We start from the raw sequence: 14919 nt of genomic DNA, 5'->3' as shown, positions 1-14919 counted from the left end.
AGCGGAACGTTTGATAAAAGTCGATTTTTTTTTGTCATATAAATGTCGAACTTTAAGTTTTGAGCACATTCAGTAGAAAGTTTGAAGAAAACAAATATACAAAGTAAATTTGAGAGTATTTCTCCTTATTATTTGGGTGACTATAGTTGGAAGAAATGAGATCAGAATATCCAATATGAGCGGCCCTTTTCAGGCGCGGAACAGAAACTATAGTAGTGCTGTTTTGTCTGTTTAATTTACACTTTTCCCTGAAAAATGAATTATCCTAGACCTTCCCTTGAATAACTTAGCAGATTTTGACATGTACACATTTTCCAATTTCCATGGGTGAAATTGACCTCCATATTATACTTATTGTTTCATGCGACAAAAATCCAACCATTGGGAAATTGCAGAGTTTAAAGAAATTTCGAACAAAATAACTCCAGTAAAATAAATTAAGTTTACAGTAGATTTAAAAGATTTCTTCTTCTTTTAATGAAACAGACCTGTCAGAAGTAAAGAAGAAATTTGGGGTTTGATAAGATCATTGTCTAGTTTACATATTCAAATTTGGTTGCTATTGAAAAAAAAAATATGTTATCTCAAATTTTGGCTAAAATAGTGGGCGGAAGAAGTAGAAAGGGAAGCAGGGAAAGCTCAAGAGGCTTTAAAACAAGTCAAGGATGCACAACATAAAAAGACGAGTGACCGAGGAGGCTGGAAAAATGACAAAGGGGTGAGACCCTATAATTTTTTCCCATTTTAACAAACCATATATATATATATATATATATATATATATATATATATATATATATATATATATATATATATATATTCATTTGCCTTTGTCGTTTACCTCTATTGCATTAACATAAAATATATATATATATCTATATATACATATATATATATATATATATATATATATATATATATATATATATATATATCCTTTCAAGTGTATGTTACATTGAATCTTTACACTTCCATCGATGTATGATATAATATGTAGGTGTGGTCCTGGAAACCACTTTCTTGTTAATTTCTGATAAACGTTTTTTTTTTTTTTTTTGGGGGGGGGGGCTAGGTGAGGGTTGAAATTGAAAACACGAAAAGAAAAATGGACATGTTCACTTTGATTTCTGATTTTATTCTTTTGTGAGACTCATACAATTATCAATTTACGAACTTTTAAGCAACAACAATCTGGTTAATATTAATATCATTTGACATCAATTTCAATTGATGATATCTTCTCATTCCCTTAAAAATGAATTATTTGTTGAATCGTCCCATTCGTAACATTTGTTGCATTTTCTTCTTCTTTCTTGTCTATGGCACGTCCTGCTGTCCGATGCTCAGAGATATGTATCGATCTTTTCTTACTTTTCTTAGTAAAAACTGCTCTTTTGTGCAACTTGTTATTTATACAGTGTTTTGTCTACACCGGCCGTATTTTCATATCTGTGTATTGCAGGCTGCATCCGTAACCGTTCAAACTATCACTACGCCAGAAAATGTGCGTTCCTCGAGTAGAGCCGTCGTAGTCTCCGTTGAGATTTGAATATCCACAACGACGGCAGTATTTGCCATCAGGGAAATAGCAGCAATAGTATCCACTAGTACGGCAGTAACTATAATAATAATAATAATGATCATAACCGTACCACCAGGCTCCTCGATGTCCCTCCGCACAGTTGTAACTAATGTATCCGTCGTTGTCCTGGTCTTTTGTACTGAATTCTTCATTTTTGCTACCAGACAAACGGTCATTACCTGCAAGAAACAAGAAAGACTAAATAAACCGATCAATTTATCGACTTTGAACGATCGAACAGTGTATACAAGTTAGAGGGCAGTGCGTTTTTGTCCTGACAAGATAATAACGTCAGTTCCGCTCATTGTTTGTTTTTTGTGTTCATTAACTAAGATAAATAAGTAGGTATTTTGTCTTTGCAAGGACGTTTTTATGCTTTTTTTTAATGTTTGTTCCGCTTGAAATACAGTGCCGCTACAAGAGTAACATACAGATGTGGAAACTACTTTAACCAAATACTACGTTTGGGTTACTAATGTTGCTAATATCGCTCTTTCATTTTTATTTTATTTATCGGCATTTAACACTACTATTCATTCTTTTATTTATTTGATTGTTATTTTGAAGGTAAAAAATAAGCTTACTAACTCTGTCAAACTCTAGTTATAAATTTCTTGTTTGTCACGGGGTTTAATGTTGCAATTTGTTGAATAATATGATGTATAATTTAATTTGCATAACCAACTTTTCATTTATGCCCTCATTCAACCCAATACTTATTTTTTTTTATTGTACCACATAGGCTAACTAAGGCTCTCTTCGAACTTGGATAAGGAGGGTGTGAGGGGGGGGGGGGGCTGTGTGATGTAGCTTCCTATATTATTCAATTTAGGAAAACAAGGGTATCGTTGGAGGATCTAGTCCTGAGTAATCTTACTTGTTTTTATTACATACAAAGTAATAATTGCATTTTGCTGAAAAGGCCATCTCCCAGTAAAACAAAAATCAAATAGACGGCATAATTATTTCTGTCAATATTATGGTTGTAATATAATATCTGGCCGGCTCCAAGTTCCCTGTTCTGCTGTATACATGGTATACCGGGTATTATTGCCATCGATTGTTCAATTCCTTACCCTATATCTATAGCACTTTGTAATCTTTGTATCTTTCAACCTGAGCTCATACGTTGGACTATAAACGTAGATTGAAATTTACACTATACACAAATCATGAAATAAATATGTTTTAATGAAGAATAGAACCGACATTGTATAAAGAGAATTTACTATGAATGTAGTAGCTAATATTTTAGGTTTCGAGAAACTAACCAAACGTCGATATATTACATTTATGAAAATCTTGAAAGATATTGACCATTGAAATTGAAATATTTAGTTCTTGTCGACATGTGCCATCTAGTCTCGTATGTATAACTTTTTCGAACCGGCTGATTGATTGATTACAATTTCTCTAATCTATACAGACGAATATTGAAAACTACATCCTTTCTGATTCCTCTGTTTCAATGTTCTATGAATGATAAACCCTAGATGACTTCATATATAACATGATTATATTAACATAGCGCCTCAACATTTTCAGATATGAGAATCATCGAATATACATACCACAGTTACGTGAAGGCACATGTGACATACTTCCAGGTACTACTCATATATTATTAACCCCTTTGTAAGTGTTGCGAGTTTCGTAGGCAACAGCGCGCGGTAAGGCAACAGATATTTACGTCAAATTTCAGAATATTCGTTTAGGTTGGGATGATAGTGATGTTGAGATTTAATTTCTCTGTGTCAGAAATACATAGAGCTTGGCTACTATTAGAATATCTACTGTCATAGTTTTATATATTGTTAGGTGCTTGTTACGTGCAAACACGGCAAGGAGACCTGTGTTGCCAATGAAAAGCGAATCTAATCGTCTGCTTCTTATGTCTGCACACATTGTATACAGTCCTGAAAACCTACGTGCGTTCCAGCTGTAGTTCAAACGTTTGAAAGAAAATAGCAATGTTTGGAATTGAAAATTGCTGTAAACATTGAACTCATATATCATTTAGCCAGAAATACGGTAGCTATGAGATCAAGACATTAGTTGTTGCAGAATAAACATTTAAGGAGTACTACAAGAATGAATTGCTATAGGGGAGCACGTCACGTGATCCTCCTTGGTTGGCACGTTTCTTTGTGTTGTCGTATTTTTTTGGGGGGGAGGGGGGTCTTCACGCTTATCCTAATTGACGTAATCGTTCCAGATTTATGTATGCTTCAATGATTAGAACATCAACTACTCACCTGTATTTCCACTGTGTGATCCAACTGATAGTCGATACTTGTCTGCCTCGTCAGTAATGCTAAAAGTCGAATAGATGGCGTAATACGATGATGAAGCGGAATCCCTTAGATCAATACGAAGCTGGTACGTTTTCTGGTTGGTCATAGAGTGGATATATTTATTACCTAGCCAGTGGTCTTGATTCTTATTACCGAAACCGTTCTTGTAGTCCAACCAACCAAGATAAAAGTCAACGGAGGCACTCGATCGTCGCTGGAAAACCTATGAAATGAAAACAAAAAGGTAATCCAATTGTTTCATCTACTAATCCTTAAGGGTATGACATTCAAAGCCGTAGAAGAGTTAATAAAGATTAATATAAGATCTATACATATATATATATATATATATATATATATATATATATATATATATATTGAAAAAACGTATTGAGAAGAAAAATCCAGAACAGTGTAAAAACTTCCAGCCTCCACCGGATTCGAACCCTAACCAACTCGGCTATGGACGCTGATTGTATATCCAGAGGTTCGAAACCGGTAAGGAAGGTCTTATTTTACTGTAGGCGTTTGACATGTATCGAACAGTACTACTTCTGTTTTCGGTGACATATTTTGCCTTACTCTAGAGATCAAACAAATTGCTAACCAACTCGAAATCATTTGTGATTCCTAAAGCCGGATCTCGAAAGAGATGCTTTGAACAGATTTCTTGTTAATGAAATGGAGGTAAATGACAAAGGCAAATGAATATATATAATTGAAAACGTAATGAAAAGAATATTCCAGAAGAGTGAAAAAACTTCCAGCCTCCCCCGGGATTCGAACCCGCCCTGTGTGTATATATATATATATATATATATATATATAAGTTTCTTGTGATAGAACTTTTTTCTATTGGTCAAATTCAACTCAAGGAGATCTTCAGTGCATCGTTTTGCAAAATGCAAACTACATTGTGTAAAAGGTAACAATTCAAAGCCTTGTTTGAATTACTCACTGTCCATCCTCCTCCGTTACTTTCCATCTCACAGTAAACCTGAATGCCGCTTGACCAACCATCAGGGTAAATGGTGTAAACACCATCACTGCGTGTACCGGAAACATAAAGCTCGTAGCAATCTTTTGGGAGTACGCTTGTGCACGTCTCTCCGTCCCCTTCGTAGTTTGTGTTGCAGTAACATTTACGGACACCGTTCCTCTCAGCACAGGTTGCGTGATCACTACACTGGTAACTCGCCTCTATAATCTGGTTGTTTTGGCAAGTTGATCTTCGTGTACATCCTGAATTGACGTAAAAATCGCCAACCTGTGTTAAGCCAAAAAGAAACAACAAATAAACAAGTTATTGCAGTAACATTTACGGACATCGTTCCTCTCATCACAGGTTGCGTCATCACTACACTGGTAACTCTCATCTATAAGACGGTTGTTCCTACAAGTTGAATTTCGTGTACATCTTGAATTGATGTAAAACTTGCCCTCCTAATTTAAGATATTCAGAGAAGAAAAAAAAAATAGTAAATAAATTATTTGTCACAAATTTTCACAGTGAAATGAACAGGATGTCAACAATGGATGACCAATGTTAGACAAGTTTTATGTTGTTTTTTAAACCAACTCCGATGTAGGGGGCCTATGGATCCGCTATCAAGAACAAAGGTAGTCGTCAAATGTTGCATTCAACGGCTTATTGCGACTTAACATTAGGCCTACAATTAGTTGTAACCGCAAGACTATGGTATGAGGTATCTATGAATTTTGTTTTTGGTTTATAAGTGGATGCAAACTCGTATGTCTTATCTTCCTGATTAATGTAATACGTTCCTGACTGACAGTTTTGCCAGAACTGCCCCTTTCCCAACCACGATGTGAGCGCTACTCGGTTATCTGTAAATGTAATGTGATAATCAACAAGTTTAAATAATAGAAGATTTTCTTCTAATGATATGGACAATGAAGTAAGAGTAAAGCTTAAAAAAGTCCTGAAAGAATCGTACTGACCCCTAATACACTTCCTTTTTCATCAACGAAGCAGTTGCATTGGTTGAGAGGGATGCATTGTCCTTGCTCTCTCAGATAATCGCTGACGCAAACACATTGCTCTGATTCTGTGCGAGAGGTAGCCGGGATGCAAGTATCGGGGTCTTCACAAGTCCTCTCACATGTCTCATTGCTAAATATCTCATTAGCTGGACACCATTCAATTTTTAATTCTAGACAACAGGAAAGGAAAAAAATGGTAAATAAAAGTAACCTGATACAGACACAACGAATATGACAAGTGCCAAAGAAAATGTTTTTTTAATTACTGTAATAATTGGCTGTCAGAAGGTTAAAGGAAAGTAACACACTTTCAGAGGCAGTTCGAATGACTTCAGAACATTTTAAATCACGCAGTGACCGCTCCTTTGTCACATTTATATTAATAGTTATTGAACATTACGAGATAACACCCCATCATTTGTTGTACAACTGAAGCCAGATAGTCATAGCTTTTGTTATAGGGTTTCTCTCGGTGAAAGTATACTGCTCTCTGACAAAAAAGACAATTAATAGAGACTTCCAAATTTCGTTTGCGTTGGTTGTGCTGATGAAACTGGGGGACGTAACTGTATTCAGTGTAAGCGTTCTGTTGTACAAACGTTACATACGGTTCCTTGGTCAGAGACAAGGTTAGTGTTGAGTACAAGGCAGTCTCGTAGTGAGTTCGTAATCACACTTTAACTTATGGAGGTATTTTGAAATATAGTATAGATACTAATGCAAGATTAAGTATTTACACTCGCGCTTTGAGCCTGTACTCACAATCATATGATCATACTGTTATCGCTGCTATATGCATTGTATCGTCATTGTACTCGCTGATTTACTATATGTATACGTGTACGATATTTATTGAAGCAGTTTCTTCAAACTAAGAAAAGATAATTGACATGTAAAGTCTACCTCCAAAAGATCAATTCGTTCTTAGAATACACCTTTCAGTTTATGCACGTTTACTTTTGACATAAATGATATTCTTATTATTTGGCTTTATATTGAATTAGAATGTAAAAGACACTTACCATCTGATATTAGGAATTTACCTAAACTTGATATATAATATTTCCCCCATTCATCTGAGATACGAAAATCGTCGTATGTGACATAGTAAGTTTCTCCAGCAACGTTCTCAAAGTCCATTCTCAGTTGGTACCGCTTTTGATTTGTTAAGTAGGCAATTTTCTCATTTCCGATCCAGAACTCACTCCCTAGAAAGCCAAATCCATTTCTGAAGTCTTTCCAACTTCTATTAAAATTTACAGAATCCAATCTTCTTCGCTGTAATACCTACAACGAATATCAAAAAGTTAAGCGTTAACCGGGACGTGATTAAATATGTATATTCGTTCCCTTAGGCTGCAATGCGATTTGTTGCTAACAATTATTACACAGAAATAAGAATTTATATTTCTAACTTCAGTTTATAGTGTGTGGGCTAGAAGTTTACTGTTTTCTTGGAAGAAGAACTACACTGTTCTTAAATTTAAAAATATATAACATCATTGATTTAAACACTAGCTTCAATAACAAATATCAAGATTCTATTTGAAATAACGACTTTTATTACACCGCTATACATTACTATATGCAAAATTGTAAAAAAGGAATTTTTTACATATCTATTTCAAGTTGAAAAGGAAACAACAAGTAATCGGCCATACCGTCCAACCACCAGTATCAAGATCATTATCACAGTAAGCCTCAAACGGTTCCGGATGGCCATCTGGTTTAATAAGGTACACTCCAGATGTATTGTGGGTAGAGGAACAAGCATTCGATACTTCTTTGCAATCTCTCGGATACGCAGGTTGTTGAAAAACAAAGTATGAAGAACCTGTATGGAAAGTAAAACAAAGTTAACATTTTATTGGGACTGAAAAATCATTTCAGTTAACGAAAGTATTGCCTTAGATTCTCAGCCAATTGTAAGAGAACTAGTTTCGTTACATAGGAGTTAAGGTTATACATCAGTTTAAATGCCAACTATTACTCAACTGCAATATAGGAGAATATTTCGCGACTAAAATTATATACGGTAATCGTTATTGAATTCTCAGATGTAACTGTTTTGAATCATTAGCTTTGATTAGTTTTCAGCCTGCAATAAAATATTCAAAGACCAAATAACTTGAATTTAGTTTTCATCAAACTTCCGTAGTTATCAGTCTTATCCAAGTGAGATCAAAAGACTCATGAAGACAGTCCAATCCCATTTTTTTGAGCGTACCTGAGAAAATATCGATGTAGCACGTAGGGTGTGAAGAGACCGAAAATACGCGACTCAGAGAAAATCAATCTCATAATAAATGTTCGGAAATGTTGACACGATTGAAAAACACACATTTAGAGCAAACACTATAAAGAGCCAATGTTTTAGCCATTCAGCTGGCCAACTTAGTGTTAACATTTATAATACATAGCTGATATAACTCACAGAGGTTACTTGTCATAATAAGGTAAGTCGGATGGCATAACTACTACACCTACCTGAAGACCGTACCTCGGCACTGACGATAACCTGCGTAATAAAAGAAGGATCAATTGAATCTGTTCGATCGGAAGAAACAACATTTAGGCAAACTGGTCCGATTTGTTTTAGTTTAAGGCAGTGGTTGTTTCGTTAGTCTTCTACTGAAATTAATATCTAGTCTGCAAGTCAATAAACACAGAACTGAACTTCATATTACCACTTCCATCCAGGAAATATTAGATTAATGGCATTTTCCGGGATTAGATATGTAAGCTAACGTAAAAGAACAAAGGCAATAGCCGGATGCTTCCTTAATTAAACTTAGTTGCGCATTCCAGACAGATGTTCTTTGTTCAAGTGATATTTTGACAGAACATTTCAGACATGATATGTAACGCATTTGTGTTTAACAGTCCTTTATTAAACGGGCGGATCTTTTATATCGTCCCAGCTATTCTTGTTGGAATATGATTACCGTGTCTTGATCATTACTTAGCAAATGGTAATTCTGAGATTTAAAAGGTGTCATTTTAAATGTAAGGTAAGTTCTTCGTCACAGACTTGTATATCTTACTAAATAAAAACCTCCATTCAAATTATTAAGGCACGAGATTGAGGGGGATGCATATGTTGTATTAAACTATAAGGCGTAAAATAGTAAAAACATAGTCTGCGATAATTTTTGTCTTAATTGTTTTTCAGTTTCTTGAAAATTTCACAACATTAAAAGGTAAAATTTATTACAATATAGCAGTACGTTATGAACTAGAGAATATAGGACAACCAAGATAAACGCTAATTCTACAAATGTACGTGGTATAGAAAAATAATAGAAAACTTAACATTAAAATTTGTCTTCTATTACATGATAATGATGACAATTGCAAGAGATGAAGAATTTTATCAGGAAATGGACAAACAATAATGAGGAAGATTTCAAAGAAATAAGAAATGTTTTCTTCCTTTCAGACAAAGACATTCAATAAATACAATTCTATAATTGTTTTGCCTTATGTTGTACAATTCGTCGGCTTTAAACTTGTTACAGTAAGAATGATCTTTAGCAACTTAACCATTTACATTTTTCTTGTTTGGTAAATTCCGAATACTGATATTTCAGAACAGACGAGTATATGGGAGTTTAATTGTCATGAAATTATGATGTTATCTGTCAAGACAAAAATATTGTACAGCATTTCCAGGAGATGAAGTGAATTTAGACAACTCTCTGAATAAACGAAGGGACACGCTTTAGTTCTTTCCTGAAATGTCAACAGTTCTTTGATATATTTTTGTCTCCATCAAATGTTTGATTTTTTAAAACAACGTCTGCACACGGGTCATCTTGTCGTTATAGCGATAACACGTTTATCATGTCAAGATTTACTTTATCACGGTTTGGAGAAGAATATGTTCCTTTGATAAAAGAATATGAAATCACCTTTAACTTAAGTCATGAAAAATAAAATCAATAGAATCGAAATAATTAAGAATTTTGATGTTAGCTCCCCTAGTGGTACACTATGTACCATTGTTATACAAAGAGATTGACGCGGTCAAAGGCGAATATTTTGGGATATAGCCAAATTAGCTTTTTTTATGCCGATAACGCTTTTGAGGAAGCAATGACTCAGACTGTGTGAGACGTTATACTGTTCTATCTGCATTTATTATTGTGTTTATCGCAGTAATTTGATTGTCACAAGTCGTGTTTTTCTTGAATATGTTGCTCCTTCTAACGATAGCCACAAAATATCATATGGAGGAATTTATTTAGGTATCTTTCAACAAATCACTGAATCGAAAGTGTTTCAAGCGAATTATTACCATGTATGGAGTTGTTAAGTGTTATGATATACTTTCCAGTTTTTCTAACATGTGCTAGTAAAGCGACATTTAGATACAGTGTAACAGATTTGATAAATTTGTTTAATTTTTAAAAGTCTATTATCCATTTTGTTTGAGGCATAGGAAAATTTTCCTTTTGTATACCGAATTAGTTTACATGTTACTTTAAAACGACAAACGAACGTTAAGGTCAGTACTCCACCAACCAGCCACATGGTAACATGAAGGGAAGGTGAGAGTCGTGTGGGAGGGTGTGATGACGGCCAGCGAAAAGGGTTGGGTGTGGGTGAACGTCGCTGACTACGCCTATCACATTTGTATTTAGCATATGTATTAAACCTTTGATTTCTTAACACGATAAACTAGCTTGTTGTATTCCAAAGTTTGGAGAAAAATTATTGCAGATTGTCATTTAAATGTTGTTAAACTGGATTATGTAGAAAGTAGGTTGTTCTCGATTAAAATGAAATGAAATTTACTTGTCGGTGGAAATTGTCTATCTGCAATTATGTTGTCTCACTTGTTCCTGCATTGATGTTACTGTTACAGATTATATCCCAATTTGAATTTAAGAAAGAAAAAAGAGTGTGTATGAATGAATTTTCATTTAGTGTTGAACATTAAAATTATTTTAGGACAAACAAGCAGAATAAAAATAAGGTTTTTTTTATTGTTAAACATGATTTCCGCATTGAAACGTCCCTATGCAGTTATTTTATGCCCTTTTATTTCTTTTCATGATTGGTGAAAATGTACATTTGCTTGTCAAACTATGTCCAGAATATGGCTTATATTTTTAACTTTAAACCCCCCCCCCCCCAAAAAAAAAAAAAAAAATTAAAATTTGTGGTGAAATTGAGTGAAATTAACTTTTTGACAAGGCATTTATGTAGATTTTTAAACAATTTTCTTTGTATTACTTGTAGTTTGACTTGATTTCAAACTTACTTAAAAATGGTCTTGTTAGGAGTTTTATATTGTGTCTGATTGTATACAAAGAGGCTAACTATTATTCGCTTTTATCTACATTTAGCCTTCACATTGATTCGTTTTAATGGTTGGTTTTGAAATTTAAAGGGTATAAACGAGAGATCCAACACTAGCTTACATCTAAATTGTTATAATTATATTTATTCGAAGGATTGGAAGAAAGTATTCAAAAAGTACCAAAATGGCAACTTGTAAGATCTTATAAAGGAAACATCAGTTATAAAACAACTTATACGTATAAGTAACGTCTATGGCTTTGAATTCGACTTTCTTTCTTTTTGTTTTCTTCCAGTTTATTTGATTGAATATCATGTTCGTGTCACAGTACTTATTTTTTTGTCAATAATGCTTTTACATTACTACTAGTTGAAATTATCATCGCCAAAATCGATTCCACTTACTAGATTAACTTTTAAGAACATTTTATAATAGCGCGACACGTGAATAAGTGATAGATAGTTAAACATGTCGCACAAATTTGACAAACAATACTTGATAGGTATTTCATTTTAACTCATAAAAATTAGAACAGACATAACAATAGGACAATGATCATATGTGTATTTAGAAGAAAGTAAATTCTTTGTTTAATATTTAAATTGATTTATTGAATGAATGCAATACAAGCACCTATTTTTTAAATATAAATCTTCGGTTTCGTAACTAGGTATCATAAAATTCAGATTTAAGTTTTCCGTTCTTAATTTATTTTCGTGCTTTCGATTCTCCCCTACATTGGTATTGTAATACGACATTAAATCTGAGTTGCTATCTCACAGTTACTTTTGGTTAAGTTATATTACTTCTCTTTACAACTCAAATTATTGGGGAAATACATATACTCTCTAGTTTGAAATCTATCTCATTTAACTGTCACTTCAAAATGCAGGCGATATAGATATTTTTTTACAAACTTCATCATATCTTAAAGTTTTTCTACTCGTAATATCTAGTATCTTTGCGAATGTGCGGTCAAACGGTTCTATTAATCAATATCAAATAGTATCTAAATTATATTTACTTGAAGCAACTAACAATATAGATGAGAAAAGAAACACAGAATCAGGAAAACACCGTTGGCTAGACACTAAAATCGCCAGAGACATCTCTTATGATCGCATACCATTCTTTCGTGAAAGCAATTTAAAGCCATATAGTAGTGTCTGAAAATAGACGTAGCACTCACAAAAGGTAATTGTCAATGTTTGGGCTTTGTAGCAGTCTTTTTTTCTTTGCTAATTTTGTACTGCAATAAACTCGAGTAACCTAAATTTATGATATTCAGCATTATTCCGTCCATATGTTTATATTTATATCACCTTGTTAAATTTCTTTAAGTTACATTGACATGTAAACCAGTTAGTTTTAATGTTTATCAACCTTGTTTCTTTGAATATGTGTTTAAAAAGAATGATCATATAACATATAACAAATATCGTTATTGTTTGTTGCAGACTGTTTGCCAAACATAGCTACATAAATAATGATATCTAAACAATTGATATCTATGAGCATGTGAAAGATGTAACCATTTCGGCACTCTTTATACATTTTCGAGCTGCAAAAATTTCGCGTTTAGATGGTAGTTCGCTGCAGCAATATCACCAAACTTAAATTGAAAATGTCTTCAAATTTGATTACAAAGAATGGAACCTTCCACTTTTTTAAAATTAAGATATCATACTAAAAGAATGTACCATATCATTATAGTTGTATTCACAGTAGCTATAATACTGTGTACTATTTGAAATATAGGCTAACTTAATTATCTTTGTACTGGTATTTTGACATAGAAATGTTGTCTTTGTTTTTAGATTATCAAACGTCAATGTTGCTTTAAAATTTAATACCGACAACTTGAAAAAGGACAATGAATAACATAACTGCTCGGAAATCATATCAAAATAACAGAACCGACAAGGGAAGTTACCTTTGTACAGATTAGACTCAAGTTATACGTATAAAGCTTATGTAAAAATAACAAAGGCTTTATAAAACATCTGTTCAACTTTAGACTGCATAGGAGAATATTGTATATTACCCATACAAAGAGTAAAGCTCTGTTTCGATAGGGGAATGGCAGGATTGATTTAAAAAAATATATATATATATATTTGAAATTATGAATCTTGAAATAACTGAATGTTACTGTTTCGTATTTAGTTATTATTCTAGAAGAGAGAAAAATGGCATATGGAGCATGAATTTAAACTAAAATAAAAAACATCAGAATCAAAGCTCAATAATTTGTAAGATGTAATGAAGGATTGTTGTAACGTGTTGGTATACGGTTAAACAGTGGGGTTGGATATTTGAGGGGAACCTTGTGCGCTGACGTTATGTACGTGATATTGGTAAGCTGTATACTCGAAATATGAAAAAGTATATTTTTACCTGGCCACATCACGAAACGTTATTGATTACAAATTGGTGCGTAACAAAAAAATTTGAGATGTATAATTGGCTTTTATTCTTAGTATTGTACATGAAAGCACTTTTTAAAGAACAAAGTTGTTATGTATATATTATACAGTTAGAACGTTATGTTTTAAGGCGAAACACAGTTGTCCTTTAGCGAAGTTGAAAATACTCAGTATTTAAATTGAAGGCTTTCTTACTGAATGTCATTAAGTATTTTAATCCGTGTTTACCTATTTCGTTTGAGATGCTAACACTCAGTTTGTCTTAACATTTAACTTTAATAAGATTGGCGCAGCAGCACATTGATGCGACTTAGCTTTGAAAACTTGAAACAGTCAGAAGATATTCAATAGAGTAATATGTTTTAAAAAAAAAGAATAAAAAGATGGAATGACTTACCATTTCTGTTCCAAACAAGTTCCAAATCGTCAAAACAGTTAAACAAACTTTGAAAAAATTCTCCATTATTTCGGGTTTGAAGAAATGCCACGCTGAGGTATATTTAATGAAGGGCAAGATGACAAATGACACAGAGTATCCATTTAGGGGTTACCAACACCCTATTGAAATGACGGTAGTAGTATGGATGTCCATTAATGCCATCGTTTTATTTGAAACATGATTAGCTGAACAGCTTATACAAAACGTACTGTACATATAGAGTATTCTTTGGCTTGTATGTAAAGAAGACTATTCGACATGCGCAATCCAACTTAATATTATTTACAGCTATCTATATCTTGAGATTTTAGTCAATAGTACAGTAAGCTTCAGTTGCATAATGTTGAATTGTCCTTGCTCCAATAAAGCCATCGTAAACACGTATTGCATAGCTAAAGAATATCGTGTCTCTAGTTCCAAGGACAGCAATGGTATTGCAAATTCAATAACTGTTAATATATTTTAGCTTTTTGGTCGCTTTTAATGCATATTATATTTAGCATGGTTCATGTTCAAGGGTTTTGTAGTGGTGTGTTAAACAACGTTCAGGCTACCTAGTCGATAAAAAGAGTCAGAATGCTGATTTTGCTGATTGTGGTTAAGATGTCATTTCGATATTCAGTTAGCTACGTTAGCTATGTTACAACGCTTTTTTGGCAGGATAAAATTCAAGAAGTGTCGACTGGATGAATGGAAGTGTTATTGAACTACTTGGACTAGTCAGCACTTTATAACATGCATGAACTGGTACACTATATCGTGTAAACAGTGAAATGTACTGTATGAGTTATATACTACACTATCAATCATGCAAGGAATAATCTACAATTTTCAAACTGTTTGAAATAGTGTACACTTTACGCAATGTA

At 33.3% G+C, this 14919-nt stretch overlaps 1 protein-coding gene across 2 annotated transcripts in view; it reads right to left on the bottom strand.

Annotated features, from left to right (window-relative positions):
* Positions 1-14145, bottom strand: part of LOC139973178 (uncharacterized) — a 65443-nt gene extending 51298 nt beyond the window's left edge. The window contains exons 1-7 of one of the 2 annotated variants that reach the window (XM_071979668.1): positions 14009-14140; positions 8368-8398; positions 7542-7714; positions 6903-7167; positions 5839-6050; positions 4835-5143; positions 3838-4099 (exon numbers count right to left, since the gene is read on the bottom strand). In XM_071979668.1, the coding sequence (XP_071835769.1) occupies positions 3838-4099; positions 4835-5143; positions 5839-6050; positions 6903-7167; positions 7542-7714; positions 8368-8398; positions 14009-14074 (1318 nt within the window). In that variant the 5' untranslated portion in view covers positions 14075-14140. Of the gene's footprint in view, positions 1-3837; positions 4100-4834; positions 5144-5838; positions 6051-6902; positions 7168-7541; positions 7715-8367; positions 8399-14008 lie in introns of both variants that reach the window. The other variant, XM_071979667.1, reaches the window with a different exon arrangement.
* Between the last annotated feature and the right edge of the window lie 774 nt (positions 14146-14919).

The sequence above is a fragment of the Apostichopus japonicus genome, chromosome 9 (assembly GCF_037975245.1).
Source record: "Apostichopus japonicus isolate 1M-3 chromosome 9, ASM3797524v1, whole genome shotgun sequence".
NCBI lineage: Eukaryota > Metazoa > Echinodermata > Holothuroidea > Aspidochirotida > Stichopodidae > Apostichopus > Apostichopus japonicus.
Note: the sequence above shows the minus strand (reverse complement) of the source record. Positions and strands in the feature narration are given on the sequence as shown.